Source organism: Thalassophryne amazonica, chromosome 19 (assembly GCF_902500255.1).
Source record: "Thalassophryne amazonica chromosome 19, fThaAma1.1, whole genome shotgun sequence".
Taxonomy (NCBI): Eukaryota; Metazoa; Chordata; class Actinopteri; order Batrachoidiformes; family Batrachoididae; genus Thalassophryne; species Thalassophryne amazonica.
This window is the reverse complement of record NC_047121.1, coordinates 2,943,169-2,965,919: the sequence shown is the minus strand read 5'-3', so window position 1 is coordinate 2,965,919 and position 22,751 is coordinate 2,943,169. Positions and strand designations below refer to the sequence as shown.

At 40.4% G+C, this 22,751-nt stretch overlaps 1 protein-coding gene across 2 annotated transcripts in view; it reads right to left on the bottom strand.

Annotated features, from left to right (window-relative positions):
• Positions 1-21,457, bottom strand: part of gabrg1 (gamma-aminobutyric acid type A receptor subunit gamma1) — a 34,836-nt gene extending 13,379 nt beyond the window's left edge. Inside the window, exons 1-5 of one of the 2 annotated variants that reach the window (XM_034159492.1) lie at positions 21,317-21,457; positions 17,067-17,224; positions 10,140-10,207; positions 5,079-5,299; positions 4,881-4,963 (exon numbers count right to left, since the gene is read on the bottom strand). In XM_034159492.1, the coding sequence (XP_034015383.1) occupies positions 4,881-4,963; positions 5,079-5,299; positions 10,140-10,207; positions 17,067-17,224; positions 21,317-21,354 (568 nt within the window). In that variant the 5' untranslated portion in view covers positions 21,355-21,457. Of the gene's footprint in view, positions 1-4,880; positions 4,964-5,078; positions 5,300-10,139; positions 10,208-17,066; positions 17,225-20,996; positions 21,078-21,316 lie in introns of those variants that run through there. The other variant, XM_034159490.1, reaches the window with a different exon arrangement.
• Between the last annotated feature and the right edge of the window lie 1,294 nt (positions 21,458-22,751).

Genomic DNA, 22,751 nt, shown 5'->3' with positions numbered 1-22,751 from the left:
TTAGATCTTGTTCTGACTTATGGTATGGAAATAGAAGACTTAACAGTATTCCCTGAAAACTCCCTTCTGTCTGATCATTTTTTAATAACATTTACATTTACCCTGATGGACTACCCAGCAGTGGGGAATAAGTTTCATTACACTAGAAGTCTTTCAGAAAGCGCTGTAACTAGGTTTAAGGATATGATTCCTTCTTTATGTTCTCTAATGTCATATACCAACACAGAGCAGAGTAGCTACCTAAACTCTGTAAGGGAGTTAGAGTATCTCGTCAATAGTTTTACATCCTCTTTGAAGACAACTTTGGATGCTGTAGCTCCTCTGAAAAAGAGAGCTTTAAATCAGAAGTGTCTGACTCCGTGGTATAACTCACAAACTCGTAGCTTAAAGCAGATAACCCGTAAGTTGGAGAGGAAATGGCGTCTCACTAATTTAGAAGATCTTCACTTAGCCTGGAAAAAGAGTTTGTTGCTCTATAAAAAAGCCCTCCGTAAAGCTAGGACATCTTTCTACTCATCACTAATTGAAGAAAATAAGAATAACCACAGGTTTCTTTTCAGCACTGTAGCCAGGCTGACAAAGAGTCAGAGCTCTATTGAGCTGAGTATTCCATTAACTTTAACTAGTAATGACTTCATGACTTTCTTTGCTAACAAAATTTTGACTATTAGAGAAAAAATTACTCATAACCATCCCAAAGATGTATCATTATCTTTGGCTGCTTTCAGTGATGCCGGTATTTGGTTAGACTCTTTCTCTCCGATTGTTCTGTCTGAGTTATTTTCATTAGTTACTTCATCCAAACCATCAACATGTTTATTAGACCCCATTCCTGCCAGGCTGCTCAAGGAAGTCCTACCATTATTTAATGCTTCAATCTTAAATATGATCAATCTATCTTTGTTAGTTGGTTATGTACCACAGGCCTTTAAGGTGGCAGTAATTAAACCATTACTTAAAAAGCCATCACTTGACCCAGCTATCTTAGCTAATTATAGGCCAATCTCCAACCTTCCTTTTCTCTCAAAGATTCTTGACAGGGTAGTTGTAAAACAGCTAACTGATCACCTGCAGAGGAATGGTCTATTTGAAGAGTTTCAGTCAGGTTTTAGAATTCATCGTAGTACAGAAACAGCATTAGTGAAGGTTACAAATGATCTTCTTATGGCTTCGGACAGTGGACTTATCTCTGTGCTTGTTCTGTTGGACCTCAGTGCTGCTTTTGATACTGTTGACCATAAAATGTTATTACAGAGATTAGAGCATGTCATAGGTATTAAAGGCACTGCGCTGCGGTGGTTTGAATCATATTTGTCTAATAGATTACAGTTTGTTCATGTAAATGGGGAATCTTCTTCACAGACTAAAGTTAATTATGGAGTTCCACAAGGTTCTGTGCTAGGACCAATTTTATTCACTTTATACATGCTTCCCTTAGGCAGTATTATTAGACGGTATTGCTTAAATTTTCATTGTTACGCAGATGATACCCAGCTTTATCTATCCATGAAGCCAGAGGATACACACCAATTAGCTAAACTGCAGGATTGTCTTACAGACATAAAGACATGGATGACCTCTAATTTCCTGCTTTTAAACTCAGATAAAACTGAAGTTATTGTACTTGGCCCCACAAATCTTAGAAGCATGGTGTCTAACCAGATCGTTACTCTGGATGGCATTTCCCTGATCTCTAGTAATACTGTGAGAAATCTTGGAGTCATTTTTGATCAGGATATGTCATTCAAAGCGCATATTAAACAAATATGTAGGACTGCCTTTTTGCATTTACGCAATATCTCTAAAATCAGAAAGGTCTTGTCTCAGAGTGATGCTGAAAAACTAATTCATGCATTTATTTCCTCTAGGCTGGACTATTGTAATTCATTATTATCAGGTTGTCCTAAAAGTTCCCTAAAAAGCCTTCAGTTGGTTCAGAATGCTGCAGCTAGAGTACTGACGGGGACTAGCAGGAGAGAGCATATCTCACCCGTGTTGGCCTCTCTTCATTGGCTTCCTGTTAATTCTAGAATAGAATTTAAAATTCTTCTTCTTACTTATAAGGTTTTGAATAATCAGGTCCCATCTTATCTTAGGGACCTCGTAGTACCATATTACCCCATTAGAGCGCTTCGCTCTCAGACTGCGGGCTTACTTGTAGTTCCTAGGGTTTGTAAGAGTAGAATGGGAGGCAGAGCCTTCAGCTTTCAGGCTCCTGTCCTGTGGAACCAGCTCCCAATTCAGATCAGGGAGACAGATACCCTCTCTACTTTTAAGATTAGGCTTATAACTTTCCTTTTCGCTAAGGCTTATAGTTAGGGCTGGATCGGGTGACCCTGGACCATCCCTTGGTTATGCTGCTTTAGACGTAGATTGTGGGGGGTTCCCATGATGCACTGTTTCTTTCTCTTTTTGCTCCGTATGCATCACTCTGCATTTAATCATTAGTGATCGATCTCTGCCCCCCTTCACGGCATGTCTTTTTCCTGGTTTTTTTTCCCTCAGCCCCAACCAGTCCCAGCAGAAGACTGCCCCTCCCTGAGCCTGGTTCTGCTGGAGGTTTCTTCCTGTTAAAAGGGAGTTTTTCCTTCCCACTGTGGCCAAGTGCTTGCTCATAGGGGGTCGTTTTGACCGTTGGGGTTTTCATAATTATTGTATGGCCTTGCCTTACAATATGGAGCGCCTTGGGGCAACTGTTTGTTGTGATTTGACGCTATATAAGAAAAAAAGTTGATTGATTGATTGATCACCACCATCATTATCTTCATCGCCATCACATCATCACCACCATCATTATCTTCATCACCATCATCATTATCATCACCACCAACATCATTATCTTCATCACCATCATTACCATCATTATCTTCATCACCATCACTATCTTCATCACCATCACATCATCACCACCATCATTATCATCACCACCACCACATCATTATCTTCGTCACCATCATTATTTTCATCACCATCACATCATCACCACCATCTTTATCATCATCATCATCACCATCACATCATCACCACCATATCATCGCCATCATCGTTAGCATCATCACCACCACCTTTATCATCATCATCACCATCACATCATCACCACCATATCATCGCCATCATCGTTAGCATCATCACCACCACCTTTATCATCATCATCACCATCACATCATCACCACCATATCATCGCCATCATCATTAGCATTATCACCACCATCATTATCATCATCACCAACATCATCTTCATCACCATGACATCATCACCACCATCATTATCTTCATCACCATGACATCATCACCACCATCATTATCTTCATAACCATGACATCATCACCATCATCGCTAGCATTATCACATCATTATCATCATCACCATCACCATTATCTTCATCCCCATCACATCATCACCACCACCATAATTATCTTCATCCCCATCACATCATCACCACCATCATTATCATCACCACCACCACCATTATTATCTTTGTCACCATCATTATTTTCATCACCATCACATCATCACCAGTCACCACCATCATTATCATCATCATCATCACTGCCATCATTATCATCATCATCACTGCCATCATTATCATCATCACCATTATCTTCATCACCATCACATCACCACCACCATCTTCATCCCCATCATCATTATCATCATCACCACCAACATCATCATTATCTTCATCACGATCACATCATCACCACCATCATTATCATCACCACCACAACCATCATTATTTTCATCACCATCACATCATCACCACCATCTTTATCATCACCAACATTATCATCATCATCACCACCATCACCTTCATCACAATCACATCATCACCACCACCACCATCATTCTCGTCATCCCCATCAGATCATCACCACCATCATTATCATCATCACCATCATCTTCATCACCATTACATCATCACCATCACCACCACATCATCACCATCATTGTTAGCATTATCACCACCATCATCATCATCACCACCATCACATAATCACCACCATCATTATCTTCATCACCATGACATCATCGCCATCATCGTTAGCATTATCACCACCATCATGATTTTCATTACCATCACATCATCATTATCATCATCACCATCACATCATCACCACCATCATTACCATCACCATTATCTTCATCTTCATCACCATCACATCATCATCATCATCACCATCACCTTCTGTGTGAGTGATTTGATAGTCAATGAAATATCAAATTGTTCATACATCAATTCAAATGTATGATGGAGGTGCAAGATGATAGGAGGAAGTCTGAAAGGCAAAGGTAGAAAGGGAGTGAGTGGTGATGAGGGGCAGCCCTGGCAGAGTCCAACACCCACCAGGAACAGGTCTGATTTTATGCCAAGGATGTGGACACAGCTCGTACTTTGGTCCTATACACCATACACTCACACTAACAACTAACTAACAAGATTAAAGAGCTGGTCCACATTCCACGACCAGGATGGAACCCTCATTGTTCCTTCTGAATGTGAGGTTCAACATGACTCCATGAGGTTTTACTCACAATCCATCTGCCTGGTTCAAATACAGGCCTGACCTTGAAAAGTGAGACTTTTGAACACTGTTAGACAAGTTGTTCAGGCTTTGTCTGGAAAAATGTTTTATACTCATTTGATAAAAATTTTGTGAGACTGCACTGGAAGAGAAATTTACCTTCAAACTCATGAAATGGTGTTCGGTTTAAGATGACAGGGTGATGAATGAAGGTTGAGGCAACACATGCTGCTGTGGAGCAGCGTAAGCTTCGAGGCAAAAGCAACGCTGAACTAGGTTGACCTAGGCTGGTCTTTCTGGGCTAGTCATGGAGGGTGAAGCTGAGATGAATGGATGAAAAAATGTTTGAGCACCTACAGCTTGAAAACTCCAGCGGACACGAGTGCTCATCCATTGGAAAGTTATGCAGCTTAAGATAACACTCCGCATTAATGGTCAACCTAACGAAAACAGAATCGTGACAGACTGAGAAAAAAAAGCACACTTGACACGGACCGTGCTACGACAAATAATGCAGATGTTAAAAGGCTTTTAGGATTTCAGAGATGCTTGAACCTCAGGGTGTACATCACTCGGCCGTTGCTCCACAGCCTCAGCAGACGGTTCGGAGTGGTGATCCAGTGAGCATCAGATTTACGGGAATTCCTGAAGAATGTGTCAGGAATCCAGATCTTTCCTACCATGTTGCTATTGAGCATCAGCAGCTTCATGGAGCTGTTGAATTTCAGACGGCTGTCGTACCACGTCTGGGCAAAGAAGATGTCAATGGTGTATTCCTGCAAGAAAGAGTCAGAAAGAGTGCGCTCTATTAGCTACATTGCACGTTCATCTCAAAGCGTCAGAGACATGACACATGCTTTATTATTTATTATTCAACAAGGGTGGGGCTAATAGTACTATGGGGCAGTGTTTTTCAACCTTTTTTGAGCCGTGGCACCCTTTTTATATTTACAAAATCCTGCGGCACACCACCAACCAAAATAATATTATAATGCTATTACCTCTGGTTTTGCGCAAAACCCAATTATCGCAATAGAAAATCGATACAGAAAACACTGCATTTCGAAAATGCTCAAGCATTTTGCGCTCTGATCTCAAGTAGGGCTGTCACGATTAGGAATTTCTGGAGATGATTACCATATTTTCCGGACTATAAATCGCACCGGAGTATAAGTCGCACCAGCCACTTTATCCATTATAAAGAAAAATAAACCATAAATAAGTCGCACCGGAGTATAAGTCGCACCAGCCACTTTATCCATTATAAAGAAAAATAAACCATAAATAAGTCGCACCGGAGTATAAGTCGCACCAGCCACTTTATCATTATAAAGAAAAATAAACCATAAATAAGTCGCACCGGAGTATAAGTCGCACCAGCCACTTTATCCATTATAAAGAAAAATAAACCATAAATAAGTCGCACCGGAGTATAAGTCGCACCAGCCACTTTATCATTATAAAGAAAAATAAACCATAAATAAGTTGCACTGGACTATAAGTCCCATGGACATACAGGTATGTTAACTTAACATGAAAAGTTCAGATGATAATATTGTGACGGCTACCGTTTTCGGATGCATATTTAACCAGTCTTAACTTGTAATCTGCAGAGTATGATTTTCTTTTTGGTGGCATTTTTTCGGGACTTCTCCGTTGTCTTATCATCAGTAACGTTGAAATTTTTATTTTTCTATGGTAGTCAGAAGTCGCAGGAACAGTCACACAAGCCTTGAGTGCCCTCTCGTGAGCTGCATTTTACCTACAGATATGTTTGTATTTTGCGGACCACATTGCGAGCCAAACCATGCAGCACCTACCTGCGCAGCTCATGACCACCCAGCGTTGTCGATCCAGCTCCTTCCAAGTGCAGACGCTAATCCTCCGCCGTCGCTCAGTGCTCCCATACAGCTCTCAGCGTCAACTCTGCTCACACTGATATCCAAGGGTTGAAGCTGTTTTGTTAGCTGTCCCGGAATAAACACCATGTTCGTCTGCTTCAAACGCTATTCACAATCTTCGACGCCAGCTCCTTCCAAGTGCACACACTAATCCTCCGCCGTCGCTCACCCGGTGCTCCCACGCAGCTCTCAGCGTCAACTTAAACACTCTGCTCACACTGATATCCAAGGGTTGAAGCTGTTTTGTTCGCCATGCCGGAATAACAGCAAGCACCGTATTCGTCAGCTTCACACGCTGTGGGTGAGGTGAGGAATACGCGTCCAACGTTCTGTTCTCTGATTGGTTATCGCGACCAGCGTGACTTATAGGACGGCCGCCATACTACAGTGTCCATGATGCATTGCATTTCCTTTTCTGGTGGCCATTTTAAAACATAGATCGACTCTGTCACGTAAAATTGTTTTGTTACAGTAAATTAATTGAGATCCTACCGGTATATTTTTCATTTATAAGTCGCACCGGAGTATAGGTCGCACCCCCGGCCAAAACATGTAAAAAAGTGCGACTTATAGTCCGGAAAATACGGTAATTGTCAGACAAATAATTGCGATTGACGAATATATTGTCTATTTTTTTTCTTTTTTTTTCCCCCTTCATTATATTCTACTATTGTAGTATAATTACACAACTCTGGAAGAACGTTTGGCTTCTGTGAGTGGAGAAACTGGGAATGGTGCAACATTTTTATTTTTATCTTCATTTTATATAATCCCAACTTTTTCTGATTTGTGGTTGTTTCTGTTGCATTTCTGAAATTGTTTCTCCTCATCAGTCACGTTTTGTGCTTAAACACTGCATTAAGCTCAAGATTGAACAAATAAATACCTTTGGAAAATAACAGCTGTTAAAGTTCAGAGTTCTCACCTGCTTTTTGTGATCTCTGCGTCTGAACATTGTTTTTTTTGTGGCTCAGTTCATTCATATATTCTCATTTTTTAAATATGTTTTTAAAGATATTTGACCATTTATTTCATCTCATGATCTCATAAATTCAGCATACAACGCGCACATGGTGTGAACAGGACGGTAACGGCAGAATCACACCTTTAGAGAAAGTTCAGAGAGAAGTAAAGGCAGCTTCATGTTTCCGTTTTGTTAACATTCACTCGGGTTAAAATCCTCTCTCTGCTCCGCGCTCGCTGCGCACTGAACGTGTTGCGCCTGCATTCAGGAATCTCCCTCACCCACCCCCTCCCCTCCCTCACTCACCCCCTCCCCTCCCTCGCAGTCTGCAGCCTGTTAACTCCGCGCGCACACACAGGCACAGACACACACACCAACAGCTCCGCATTTTAGACGCGGCTTTTGAAGGAGACGGCACTGTTTTAATCGGCCGTCAGCCTCCTTGTTATTGTCCCGCCTTAAGACGAGAGCGAGGCTGCAGCACGTTTGACATCAGATTCTGAGTCGTTTTATGCTTTATGGATAAAAGAAATAATTCACGGTAATCGCGAATATGAAAAATACCCACGGCACCCCTGACGATCGATCACGGCACCCTAGGGTGCCGCGGCACCCCGGTTGAGAATCACTGCTATGGGGAATAGAAATCCAAGTACAAACCAGCTGATGAAAAAGAAATCATAGCTGGTAAGAAATTTTAGAGATAAAACGTCCACTGACTGGAATGGCATAGACATGAATAAAGTAAAAACAGTTATTGAAGGAACTGCAAAGCCATTAACCCATATTTGCAACCTGTCTTTTCAGTCTGGTGAATTCCCCAACAAAATGAAAATAACAAAAGTAATACCATTGTGGGGTACCACAAGGGTCAATATTAGGGCCTAAGATGTTTATTTTATACATAAATGATATATGTAATGTTTCCAAGTTATTGAGATTTGTATTGTTTGCAGATGATACAAATTTTTTTTTTCTGGGGAGAACTTGCAGCAGATTTTGGAACTAATCACGACAGAAATGAATAAAGTAAAATTTTAGTTTGACAAAAACAAATTATCATAGAATTTAGAGAAAACAAAAACGATGTTTGGAAGAAATTCCATGAATGTTCAAGTAGACCTGATTCTAAACAATACACACATAGAAAGAGTATATCAAAATAAATTTCTTGGAGTGATCATAGACAGCAAAATCAGCTGGAAACCTCACGTAAGCCACGTCAGAAAACTGGCAAAATGCACCACAATTCTGGGGAGGATAACATACATACTGGACTATAGAGTCTTACACACAGACTTACTGTTCATTATTTTTACCATATCTGTTTTACTGTGTGGAAGTTTGGGGAAACAACTGCAGATGCACCCAGCAGCCACTATGCAGACTACAGAAAAGAGCAATAAGGATCATAAATAAAGTGGGATACAGAGAACACACCAACCCACTATTTGTAATCTCAAATGTCTCAAAGTTTATGGATTTGGTCAAATTTAACACATCACAAATCATGTACAAAACCAGAAACAATTTACTGCCAATATATATATATATATATATATATATATATATATATATATATATATATATATATATAAACTCTATGAATGGAAGGAGAAGGTGGCTATAATTTGAGAGGAGAACTGAACTTCAAAAAGAACAGAAGTTGAACTCATAAGAGAAGGACGTGCACATCAATCTGTGGGGTGCATTTGTGGAACAGTTTGGAGCTGGAGCTCAAACAGAGCACCAATAGAAATCACTTGAAAAGAATGTACAAAAAAATCTATCATAAGTGCTTACAGTGTTCACTAAAATATTTAAAATGGTAAAAGAATGTTAAGTGTACCAGTCCTGGTGATTCATTGTGATATTTTTCATATTACTGATCGTAGTCTCACGGAAATGTTTTATTTTTAATATTGACATGGTATAAATAGGTTTGAGCATTTAAAAGCTCAACAGCTTCAGCCTTCATCTTTTTCACTCAGCTACATGGTTTTTTTCAGTATATTCAGTATCTTATGTATTTTCCCTTTTTCTTTGATTTTATCTATTCATTCATTTATTTTCTGTTGTTGCATGAGTTTGCTGATTGAAATAAAAAAATTTAATAATAATAATAATAATAAAAAAAAAAAATCAGTGACAGCAGCAGCACCAGAGCACCATTTAGTGACAACATGCCCATCATGCTGCCCAAAGCTGACATGCAGTTCTCCTGGATGATTTCTGTGCTCTGATCTTAGGATGTGAGAATCTGGTAGAGTAAGTGGGCTCGTCAGATGTTTAGTTGTTCGCGGTTATGGCCTCCCTGGGTCTGATGATCCTGTTGTGGTTATTTGTCTGAAGCCCAGTGCAGAGCTGCTTCTCCACATGATCATTTCACTGCTGTTGTTTTGTATCACGGTGAATCTGACAAATTATCTGAATCTGCAGCTTTAAACTGGGTCAAATAAATGGAGAAAAACATCATTTAAATCTCTTGGTTTTGCTTTATTACTTCTGACTACATTTCAAATAAAATGTTTCAAGCTCATTTTAAATTTATTACAACTGGATTTCCAAGAGAATTGTTATTACTTTTAATGACTTGTCACAGACCACCTGTACTACTTTCACCATCCACCAGGTGGCTGCAGCACATACTGCAGGTTTTAATAAGTCCAAATTGGCTTCAGGGTCCATATGAATAGCATCGGGGTCACTGGAAAACCAGCAAGCAGGAAGAGGATTTTCTGTGTGTCTCACCATGTTGATGGGGTCCACGGGTCCGATGCTGTTGACGTACACGGCTGTTTCAATCACTGTCGGTCTCACTGGAACAAAATGACAAACATCACTGGTTACTGTGCACAGGTTTGACTAAAACATGCAGAAAAGGACAAAAACTTTCAAGAGACCTTTGTTGAATCTGATGAAAAAACCACGAGTCAAACTGAAAATGAACTTGTACCACCCGAGGAGGCAAAATCCGGTTTGATTTGTTCTCCCAGGTTGAGGTTCGACCCCAAACACTGACTACCAGGTAAATGACTTTGTCCTTCACAGCATCGTACTCACTCAGTTACAGCTTCTATAACTTCATCAACTCTCTTTGCAGTGAAGGAGGATTTCTGCATGTTTGGAATAAGATGTTAGTTGAAGGAAAAGGTTAATTTTTCAAAGAAGAGGATTGAAATGACTTTGCTGCAGGACATTTGACTGAGTGTGTGGTTTAAACTCATCTGTGGTTCAGCCTTTTCAGGCAGCAAAGTTCTGTTGGACAAACTAGATTTTATCAAACGTTGGAGCAGCGTGCTACCCGGTGGGCAGTTTTAGGAGAAATGCCCAGCTCAAGGACACTTAGACTCATTCCACACTTGGGGGTCAAGCCAACCAAGCCTCCTGCTAGTGGACAACCGGCTGGACCAACTGATCCAGGAGAATCCACGCTTGCTGTATTTTGGTGCATCCAGCAGTCTGCAGACGGACCCTGGATCCTGATTTACAACCACACAGGCAGACTGATGCTCTGTCACCATCTCCATGTACTGCAGCTACGTGATACTTGGACACCTTTTGACATTGCCCAGTATCTAGAGTCCTCAAAAAAATTACACATCTATGCACTTAATAAATAAATAAATAAATAAATAAATGCCAAGTGGCCTCTGTGTTTATGGCTTCGATCACACAAAATCCAGGGCGAGCTGACATCTGCCGTTTGGTATGCTTATGCATTTTGGGACAAGGATGAATGCTGCATAAAATGGAAAGTTGATAGGACTAATAGTTTTTGATAAATTAACAATTTTATCTAACCAGAAAACAATGGAATTTGTGCTGCAATATACCATGGGAGTTTGGGGTTTTGAGGTTTTACATGTTGTTATTGTGGTTCATGTTATTTTAACAGCATTGTTAGTGTTATTGATTTATTGTGTTGTTGTAGTTCAATTGGTTTAGTCAGTTTAGTTAGGTGTCATGTTGCTGTTACCATGAGGGAAAAGAGTATTGCTTTTGATGTCTTCTGCCACTGTCTCTGCTAGTGGGTGTGTAAATACAGAAGCACCTGCTTGTGACAAAATGCAGAAAAGACAAAAAGCTCTCTGTGAGTGTGTATAACTTCGTTCACAGACAAACTGTGCAGAGCTGACATTTGCTGTTTGGTATTCTTATGAACTGTGGGTGAAGGATCAATGCTACAAAAACAGAACGTTGATAGGACAAATATTTTTGGGGAAACTACAGGTATTAGCTAGCTTTGCTAATTACATTCTGGACAAACGTCATTCCAGCAGGGGGCGGTAAATCATCTTTATATTTAAAGCATGAGTGCGTGCATGTGTGATTTTATGTACTAAGTTCAATGTAAGTACATGATATAATTGTAAATATGTCAATAAAAATACATGGATGACAGAAGAAAGTTAAAACACTTATTTCCATTGTGGTCCATTTAAAAATCAAATGACCAAATTGAAGTAAAAATGAAATAAAATAATAATAGTATGTATATAATTACAAGAACCTAAACAATTTATAAATACATTAAGACAGTGAATTAATATAAAAATACATAATTAACAGGAAATAAAAGGGTTGAGTTCTTCTTATAAAAATTGTTGAGGTCTAAGGTTCTAAAAACATTCTGGACTCACACGTCATTCCAACTCATTATAGAAAATTTACACAATTTATTACCTCCCTTGAAAAAATGTCAGCTACCTATTTTATAAACACAACCCAATCTAGAGCCCGTGGATCCCCACAGACAACACGCTAGCAATAATAATAATAATAATGATGAAAAACACATGTCCATATGCAGCTCTCTCTGGTCTCTTGCTTCTTTTTAGTTGTATGTCTGAGCCGAATGTGCTTTTCTGTGTGGAGTCAGGACAGAGGACAGCACTGCTGCAGCAGGGACAGAACGTTGCATTGCTTTCAACAAATGAGAAGATCTTGCATGAAGAACTGTTTTCTACAAAGTATCAGTCCTGCAGGACAAAAAAATAAAAAACAAAAAACTAAACGGGTAAATCGGTTTGCAGGGATATTGTGGGTTCGGAGGCAGAGACGCGTTACTGTCAGTCCAGCAAGGACACTATGAAAATGCAGTGTTGTGTTTTAGTTGAGGTTTGGTGTTGCCACATCATTCTGTTGCAAATCATAAACGGTAAAAAATCTTAAGAGAAAAATGATTGTTATTAGTGACACCATATTCACTGCAGCCACCAGGGGTCTCCTGCAGGTTACAAAATATTTTAACAAAGAAAAATTCTCCAAAATGATGCAAAAAGACATTTTTCCAAAGTAGGTGCTGTAGTATAACCAGCAGCAGACCTTTGATGAGTGAAGTGAATTAGGTGATAACAATGAATTTACTGAAGATTTTTCTGACGTCTCTTTTCGTTTTGGCACTTTGCGGACGCTCCCTAAGCCTTGGTCTCAACAGCCGCCTGCACATTCACATCAGTGTTATTTGCCAACACAGAGGACAAGTCATCAAGGAGACAACGTGACACACAGCTTCAATGACAGCCGACGGACTCTGCTGTCACTGTCGTACCTCAATATTTAAAAAAGGTCGTAGTCATTCAGTCTTCTACTTAATGTTAATTACCTGCTTGTCATTTTCACGTTGCTAATTAACCCCATTAGTTTGTTTGTTGATACAGTCCAGGAGTGTGTTATTTCATGTAATTTACTGTCCCTCATTTTTAGTTTATTAAAGGTCACGACAAAAACCAGGCCTGTGTCCCTCACAGACTGACAGTGTCCATCTTGTGAAGGCACATGACGTAACTTGTACAACACTTTTATACAATGTGGGTGTTAACAATGGGTGTGGTTTAGTCTCATATTTCTAACGTTACTGGCTCTCACCAACAGGGGGAGCTCTCCCTGTGTCTGAAACGGACATATGATGGAAATGAAACTTAACACAAATACTTGATAGCTAACATAAAATAAAGAATTAGCACAGACATTATCTAACAAGTGGTTAGCTTAGCGTGTTAACGTTTAGCCTGAACTGTTGCTCGGTGTAGAATTAGTTGTTGCACAAAGGTTTGTTTTAGCTGCGCGGTGTTGGGACACGGGGTGTCTCACGTCATCTCAGTCCAGTTTGATATTTTGGGCCTCGGACACGTTCCCATTGTGCTGAATGGGAACGTGTCCAAACGTTTGATTGCTCAGATACACTCCTGGATTTGGACGCCGCACGGTGCTGCTGATGTTCGATCCAGTTATTCATGTTCGCTGTGTTTTTACAAAAGTGACTGAACATCAGTCTGACTGTTTCTAAATGAGGGTAAATCCCTCTTTATGAGTTATTTCTGGTATCAAAGTGAACATCAGTGATGGATATGAACAATGAACACACACACTGTAAATGGAATGAATGAATGAACCAATGAATGAAGCTTGTACAACCCCTGGCAAAAATTATGGAATCACCGGCCTCGGAGGATGTTCATTCAGTTGTTTAATTTTGTAGAAAAAAAGCAGATCACAGACATGACACAAAACTAAAGTCATTTCAAATGGCAACTTTCTGGCTTTAAGAAACACTATAAGAAATCAGGAAAAAAAGATTGTGGCAGTCAGTAACGGTTACTTTTTTATACCAAGCAGAGGAAAAAATTATGGAATCACCCTGTAAATTTTCATCCCCCAAATTAACACCTGCATCAAATCAGATCTGCTCATTGACATTGACCCTATGTGTCTTTTTGCAAGGAATGCTTTTGCAGTTTTTGCTCTATGGCAAGATGCATTATTATCTTGAAAAATGATTTCATCATCCCCAAACATCCTTTCAATTGTCCAAAATATCAACGTAAACTTGTGCATTTATTGATGATGTAATGACAGCCATCTCCCCAGTGCCTTTACCTGACATGCAGCCCCATATCATCAATGACTGTGGAAATTTACATGTTCTCTTCAGGCAGTCATCTTTATAAATCTCATTGGAAAGGCACCAAACAAAAGTTCCAGCATCATCACCTTGCCCAATGCAGATTCGAGATTCATCACTGAATATGACTTTCATCCAGTCATCCACAGTCCACAATTGCTTTTCCTTAGCCCATTGTAACCTTGTTTTTTTCTGTTTAGGTGTTAATGATGCCTTTCGTTTAGCTTTTCTGTATGTAAATTCCATTTCCTTTAGGCGGTTTCTTACAGTTCGGTCACAGACGTTGACTCCAGTTTCCTCCCATTCGTTCCTCATTTGTTTTGTTGTACATTTTTCGATTTTTGAGACATATTGCTTTAAGTTTTCTGTCTTGACGCTTTGATGTCTTCCTTGGTCTACCAGTATGTTTGCCTTTAACAACCTTCCCATGTTGTTTGTATTTGGTCCAGAGTTTAGACACAGCTGACTGTGAACAACCAACATCTTTTGCAACATTGCGTGATGATTTACTCTCTTTTAAGAGTTTGATAATCCTCTCCTTTGTTTCAATTGACATCTCTCGTGTTGGAGCCATGATTCATGTCAGTCCACTTGGTGCAACAGCTCTCCAAGGTGTGATCACTCCTTTTTAGATGCAGACTAACAAGCAGATCTGATATGATGCAGGTTTTAGTTTTGGGGATGAAAATTTACAGGGTGATTCCATAATTTTTTCCTCAGAATTGAGTGATTCCATATTTTTTTCCTCTGCTTAGTCTAAAAAAGTAACCGTTACTGACTGCCACAATCTTTTTTTCTTGATTCTTATAGTGTTTCTTAAAGCCAGAAAGTTGCCATTTGAAATGAGTTTAGTTTTGTGTCATGTCTGTGATCTGCTTTTTTTCTACAAAATTAAACTGTTGGGAAAGTGTAAGTACACGGACCCACAACAGGGGGCGCAAATGAACGGACAATGAAATAGGTCAAATAACACACTTTACTGTTGTGAATATGCACAACAAGTACAACAGATTACAATAATAGACAAAGTCAAATTCACACAGGTGTCGTGTGGGCAGGCTCGAAGATAGGAGACGCCTCTCCAAAGTAGAACCGGAACCACACGGTTTCCTCCACCACCAGACCCCGGGAATACTGGAGCCGCCAAGTCCCGAACTCCCAGGTGGCCACTGCCTCCGCGTGTCGGACCTGGTACTGCTGGCGAGGAACAAAGGACAATTAAAGGAGGGCGCGTTCGCACCCAGGAATCCGAATGGCAGGTAAGTTACCTCCACCTCTCGTTGGAAAATACTCTCAGAGCAAAACACAAAAGTCACAAAGATCACTGTTAAACAGGCAGCTGAGCACGTTACCTTCTCAGTAGAAACGATATCTCGGCGATGAGGTGGAGATGCCGTCCTGCTGATATACCCCTGCAGATCCGATTATTGATGACAGCTGTCGCAGGTGATGGGTGACAGCTGTCACTCTGGCTGCTCCTGCAAGGCGGCAGCGCCCTCTAGTGCCTGGAGCCCGCACTCCAGGCAGGGCGCCCTCTGGTGGTGGTGGGCCAGCAGTACCTCCTCTTCAGCGGCCCACACAACATAAACAACTGAATGAACATCCTCCGAGGCCGGTGATTCCATAATTTTTGCCAGGGGTTGTAGTATGTAGACTTTATTTAGTGTCATTTTATCTCATCCACTCAAATATTTGGTAACCGACAGTGTCTGAGAGCAGACTGCATATTTTAATTTTGGGCATTTATTTTACGCTGATCTACAATTTACTTCATAAATGATGCCACTTCTGTGCCCCACAGACTGTGGAGAGCACATTCACAGCATCTAAACATTTCATCCACATGAATGAGTTTATTTTCAATGAAGATATGAAGAATTTCTAACAATACAATTCAAATTTTCATGTTTGGAGCAAAATGATACTGTACTGTATGCAGGTACTTTACATGAGGACTTTCCTTAGAGTCTCTTTAAAAAGGGGCTGTATGTATGATAAAATGGAGAAAATCATCCATTCATTTCCTTACATTATCAATCGAGGTTAACCCACCACCAAATAAATTAGGTGTTGAAAATTTGAACATACATTTTACTGCAGCGTTCTGAAGCATTCTGACCCACAGCACATACGGGTAGAGTGACCGGGAATCAAACCCAGGTCTACATATTGGTAGACCAACTCCTTATCCAGTGGGCGAACTGCTCAGCAGTTTCAGAGGCCAAAAGTATTTGGACAAACTAAACACCCAGATATTTTTTTAAAATTCAAATCACTTCTCCAGCCATTTGTCTTTAGACCAATCAGGGGATGGATACATGAACATTTTCTTGGACTTCATTTACATGTGTCATTGAGAAATAAACAGTATGGTGCTCTACGGTAAATCTTTCTGGAGGAGGCAGTTCTCAAAAACTGAGTGACGACAAGAAGAAGACCAGTGAGGGAAGCCACCAAGACAACTCTGAAGGACTTATAAGCTTCTGCAGCTGTTACTGGAGAACCTCTGCAGAGCGCCACGTTAACTCCAGTTTACAGCTTCATGGTGGAACACAGAAGGATTTTTTTTTAAGATATGAAATTTCATTAAAAGTTTACCAGAAGTCACATGGGAGACTTGAGCTGGATTTGTCCTGTTAATTAATTTACCCCTCGTATGTCCTCCTCTGCTCTGACTGTTTCACAGAGTTTGAAAGTTCCTGCTCTGTAATTCCAAATGTGTTGATTGATGTGATGAAGCACACATGCACAGCTCCAGAGGACACACTGACCTCCGATGTCCGGCCGCAGTTTGTTGTCATAACCCAGCAGGAGTTTATTCAGGATCAAGGTCACGTCGCTCTCATAGAGTTTTGGGGACAAAACCCAGGTCTTATTAATGGGCACATCCTCATAGTCTTCTTCCTCCTGCTGACTGCGCCCAAACATACTGTGAAGTGACACACAAAAGTCATTCATCAAACAGGATTAAATTAAGGATTATATCAGTAATTCCAAGTTATTCAACTTGTCTTTATTCATTTGTTTATTCACTAACTTTTCCAGTTTTTGGTTTTGCGATTGATGAGATCCATCCAGAAATGCTGAAGGCTCTGGGTGTGGAGGGACTGTCTTGGATGAGACGTCTCTTCAACATTGCATTGAGGTCTGGGACAGTGCCTAAGGAGTGGGACCAGAGAGTGTGTGCCAACTACAGGGGTATCACACTACTCAGCCTCCCTCCAGGGTGCTGGAAAGGAGGTTTCGGCCAATAATTGAACCTCTGATTGAAGAGGAACAATGCAGGTTCCATCCTGGTTATGGAACAACCAACCAGCTCTTCACTCTCACAAGGATCCTGGAGGGAGCCTGGGAGTATGCCCACCCAGTCTACCTGTATTTTGTGGACTTGGAGAAGATGATCGGGCACCCCGGGAGATACTGTGGGAGGTGCTGTGGGAGTATGGAGTGAGGGGGTCCCTTCTCGGGACCATCCAATCTCTATTCACAAAGTGAGAGCTGTGTTCGGGGGCTCTGCAGTAAGTCGGACTCGTTTCCAGTGGAGGTCGGCCTCCTCCAGGGCTGTGCCTTGTCACCAATCCTGTTTGTGATATTCATGGACAGGATATCGAGGCGTAGTCGGGGGAGGAGGGTTTCCGGTTTGGTGGGCTCAGGGTCTCATCAACACTTTTTTCAGATGATGTGGTCCTGTTGGCTTCATTAACCTATGACCTCCAACACTCACTGGATCGGTTCTCAGCTGAGTGTGAAGTGGCTGGGATGAGGATCAGCACCTCTAAATCTGAGGCCGTGGTTCTCAGCAGGAAACCGATGGATTGCCTACTCTGGTCTTGCCCCAAGTGAAGGAGTTCAAGTACCTTGAGGTCACGAGTGAGGGGACAATAGAGCGTGAGATTGGCCAGAGAATCGGCGCAGCAGGTGCGGTGTTACATTCACTCTACTGTACTGTTGTGACGAAAAGGGAATTGAGCCAAAAGGCGAAGCTCTCGATCTACTGGTCAATCTTCATTTCTACTCTCACCTATGGTCATGAGGGTTGGGTCATGACCAAAAGAACTAGATCGTGGGTACAAGCGGCCAAAATGGGCTTCCTCAGGAGGGTGGCTGGTGTCTCCCTTAGAGATAGGGTGAGAAGTTCGGTCATCTGTGAGGAGCTCGGAGTAGAGCCGCTGCTCCTTTGTGTAGAAAGGAGCCAGCTGAGGTGGTTCAGGCATCTGGTAAGGATGCCTCCTGGGTGCCTCCCTAGGGAGATGTTCCAGGCACGTCCATCCGGGAGGAGACCCCGGGGAAGACCCAGGACTAGGTGGAGAGATTATACGAGGTCTGTTAGAAAAGTATCGTACCTTTTTATTTTTTTCAAAAACTATATGGATTTGATTCATATGTTTTTACGTCAGCCAAGCTTGAACCTTCGTGCGCATGCGTGAGTTTTTCCACGTCTGTCGGTTGCGTCATCCGCCTGTGGGCAGGCTTTGAGTGAGCACTGGTCCACCCCTCTCGTCATCGTTTCATTGCGAGGAAATGGCGGAATGATTTGGGCTTTTTTTCCATCAAAATTTTTTCAGAAACTGTTAGAGACAGGCAGCTGGAAACCATTCGAAAAATTTATCTGGCTTTCGGTGAAAATTTTACGGGCTTCACAGAGAATAAGGAGTGTTACTACAGCTTTAAGGATGGCCCACAATGGCGCACGGCGCGCCGCGCTCCGAGCCGCCATCGAGAGGCAGAAACCACCACATCATTTCTAAACGGATGACTGTGTGGAGCTGGGACTGTCGTGTGCAATTTCTCTGGTTATCACAAGCGCTGGACATCAGCCATTTTCCGGCAGATTTCACTTTTAACAAGAGATTTTGTCATGGAAAGCCGCGCGCACGCTTCGCGCGTCACGACCGATTCACTGATGAAGATTCAGTTCTGGACGGACGTCTCCTATCCTCAAGCCTGCCCACACGTCACTCAACATATAATTGTTTGTAGTACCAAGAACTGTATTTGTCTGTATTCCGTTGTGCACTTCACAACATTAAATTGTTACTGTTTGGCTTATCCATTGCCCGTTCATTTAACACCCCACCCCCTGTTGTGGGTCCGTGTTACTACACCTTCACAACAGAAACATGGTGTCTAACCAGATCCTTACTCTGGATGGCATTACCCTGACCTCAAGTAATACTGTGAGAAATCTTGGAGTCATTTTTGATCAGGATATGTCATTCAAAGCGCATATTAAACAAATATGTAGGACTGCTTTTTTGCATTTGCGCAATATCTCTAAAATTAGAAAGGTCTTGTCTCAGAGTGATGCTGAAAAACTAATTCATGCATTTATTTCCTCTAGGCTGGACTATTGTAATTCACTATTATCAGGTTATCCTAAAAGTTCCCTAAAAAGCCTTCAGTTAATTCAAAATGCTGCAGCTAGAGTACTGACGGGGACTAGAAGGAGAGAGCATATCTCACCCATATTGGCCTCTCTTCATTGGCTTCCTGTTAATTCTAGAATAGAATTTAAAATTCTTCTTCTTACTTATAAGGTTTTGAATAATCAGGTCCCATCTTATCTTAGGGACCTCGTAGTACCATATCACCCCAATAGAGCGCTTCGCTCTCAGACTGCAGGCTTACTTGTAGTTCCTAGGGTTTGTAAGAGTAGAATGGGAGGCAGAGCCTTCAGCTTTCAGGCTCCTCTCCTGTGGAACCAGCTCCCAATTCAGATCAGGGAGACAGACATCCTCTCTACTTTTAAGATTAGGCTTAAAACTTTCCTTTTTGCTAAAGCTTATAGTTAGGGCTGGATCAGGTGACCCTGAACCATCCCTTAGTTATGCTGCTATAGACTTAGACTGCTGGGGGGTTCCCATGATGCACTGTTTCTTTCTCTTTTTGCTCTGTATGCACCACTCTGCATTTAATCATTAGTGATTGATCTCTGCTCCCCTCCACAAACAAATCACTCTAATCCACACCTTTCAAGTTTCTTGTGCAATATCTGTAAACCATGTGCAATATTCCCGTGCAATATGATTCCACAGTTGTATATAATTCTTGTTTTACATTTTACTTGGTCCACATTTTATTTTACTTCATCTTATGTTTATTTAGTTGTACATATACTCTGTATAATTTATTGTTAAATTGGATTATCTTTTATTTGGCTAAAAATTACTCGCACCACGGAAAGCACCTTTTTGGAGTTGCACTCAAATCTCGTTGTAATGCAAATTACAATGACAATAAAGGTGATTCTGATTGTGTGAAGAGCCTTGAGGCAACTTTGTTGTGATTTGATGCTATATAAACGAAATAAATTGAACTGAATTGACAACATACACACAATGCAACACAACTTACTACACTTTAACTAAAGGGACATGAAATACGCAATGACATGATTCAAATTCTTCTCTGTTACCTGTGAGTATAACGGATATGACTCCGCTAGCATAAAATATTATCAAACATGATTTATACAAGACAACTTTTCTTCATTAATTTGGCACAAATATTTTCTGACACAGGAGAAACCACTGTCTCAGATTTCACATTTGTGTCATAAAACCACAACAGACAACCTGAACCAGCACCGGATGAACCACATGAACTTTGCCACCTACCCATGTTACCATGGTGGTGGAACCAATTTCAAAGACAACCAAGTTTGTGTCTCTCAAAACATTCTGGCTTTTGGATTAACATACCTTGCTAAACCACTAATCTCATTTAGGACAGGCATCGGGACCACGTTCAGCATCTGTTGCTATGCCAACCATTCCACCATCTGTTTCACAGAAGCAACGATGCAGAATCACAAGAGAATGTCAAGAGCTTATCAAGGACATGATGGGAGTCTGAATTTCAAATCTGCAGCAGTGTGACAGGAAAGGTGACTTCACATCAGCACATGAGTCCAAACCACCGGCTTTTAAAGGAGACACATTCACACAGAAAGAAGAGACAAACACCACAAACACTTGGTGTCCTCCAGTGGGAGGCTGGGTGCAGAAACACGCACGCTTACCGCACTCCAAGAAGAGCGACGAGCAGCCCCCACTTCATGTCCACGTCCAGCCGAGCCTCAAAACAGCTGCAGAGACTGCAGAGGTGCTGAGGACACAGCAGTGCTGAGTGAGCGCCAGATCATCTGCACTGCAGAAAAAAAGACATGATTCTGCGTTTAAAACCTGCACCAGTCCATCTGCACTGCAAAAATAAACAAACACAAAAACAAATAAATTAACAAATAAAAAAATCTGCACCAGTCCATCTGCACTGCAAAAATAAACAAACACAAAAACACATAAATTAACAATAAATAAAAAAATATGCACCAGTCCATCTGAACTGCATAAATAAATACAAAAAAGTATGCATTTAAAACCTTCACCAGTCCATCTGCACTGCAAAAATAAATAAATAAACAAAGTCATGAATAAAATTCTGCATCTGTCCATCTGAACTGCAAAAATAAATAGGCAAATTAATAAATAAAAAAATCTGCATCTGTCCATCTGACCAGTAAAATAAATAAATAAATAATCTGCTTTTAATATCTGCACCAGTCCATCTGCACCGCAATTAATAAATAAATAAAATTCTGCATCGATCCACTTGAACTACAAAATAAATAAATAAAATTCTGCATGATCCACTTGAACTGCAAAATAAATAAATAAATAAATAAAATTCTGCATCGATCCACCTGAACTGCAAACTAAATAAATAAATAAATAAATAAAATTCTGCATCGATCCACCTGAACTGCAAACTAAATAAATAAATAAATAACATTCTGCATCGATCCACCTGAACTGCAAAATAAATAAATAAATAAATAAAATTCTGCATCGGTCAAATTGAACTGCAAAATAAATAAATAAATAAATAAAATTCTGCATCGGTCCAATTGAACTGCAAAATAAATAAATAAATAAAATTCTGCATCGGTCCAATTGAACTGCAAAATAAATAAATAAATAAATAAAATTCTGCATCGATCCACTTGAACTGCAAAATAAATAAATAAATAAAATTCTGCATCGATCCACTTGAACTGCAAAATAAATAAATGAATAAATAAAATTCTGCATCAATCCACTTGAATTGCAAAATAAATAAATTAATAAAATTCTGCATCGATCTATTTGAACTACAAAATAAACAAATAAATAAAATTCTGCATCGATCCACTTGAACTACAAAATAAATAAACAAATAAAATTCTGCATCAGTCCTATTGAACTACAAAATAAATAAACAAAATTCTGCATCGATCCACTTGAACTACAAAATAAATAAATAAATAAATAAATAACATTCTGCATTGATCCACTTGAACTGCAAAATAAATAAATAAATTTCGGCATCAGTCCAATTGAACTGCAAAATAAATAAATAAATAAAAACTGCATCAGTCCACTTGAATGGCAAAATAAATAAATTAACAAAAATATTAA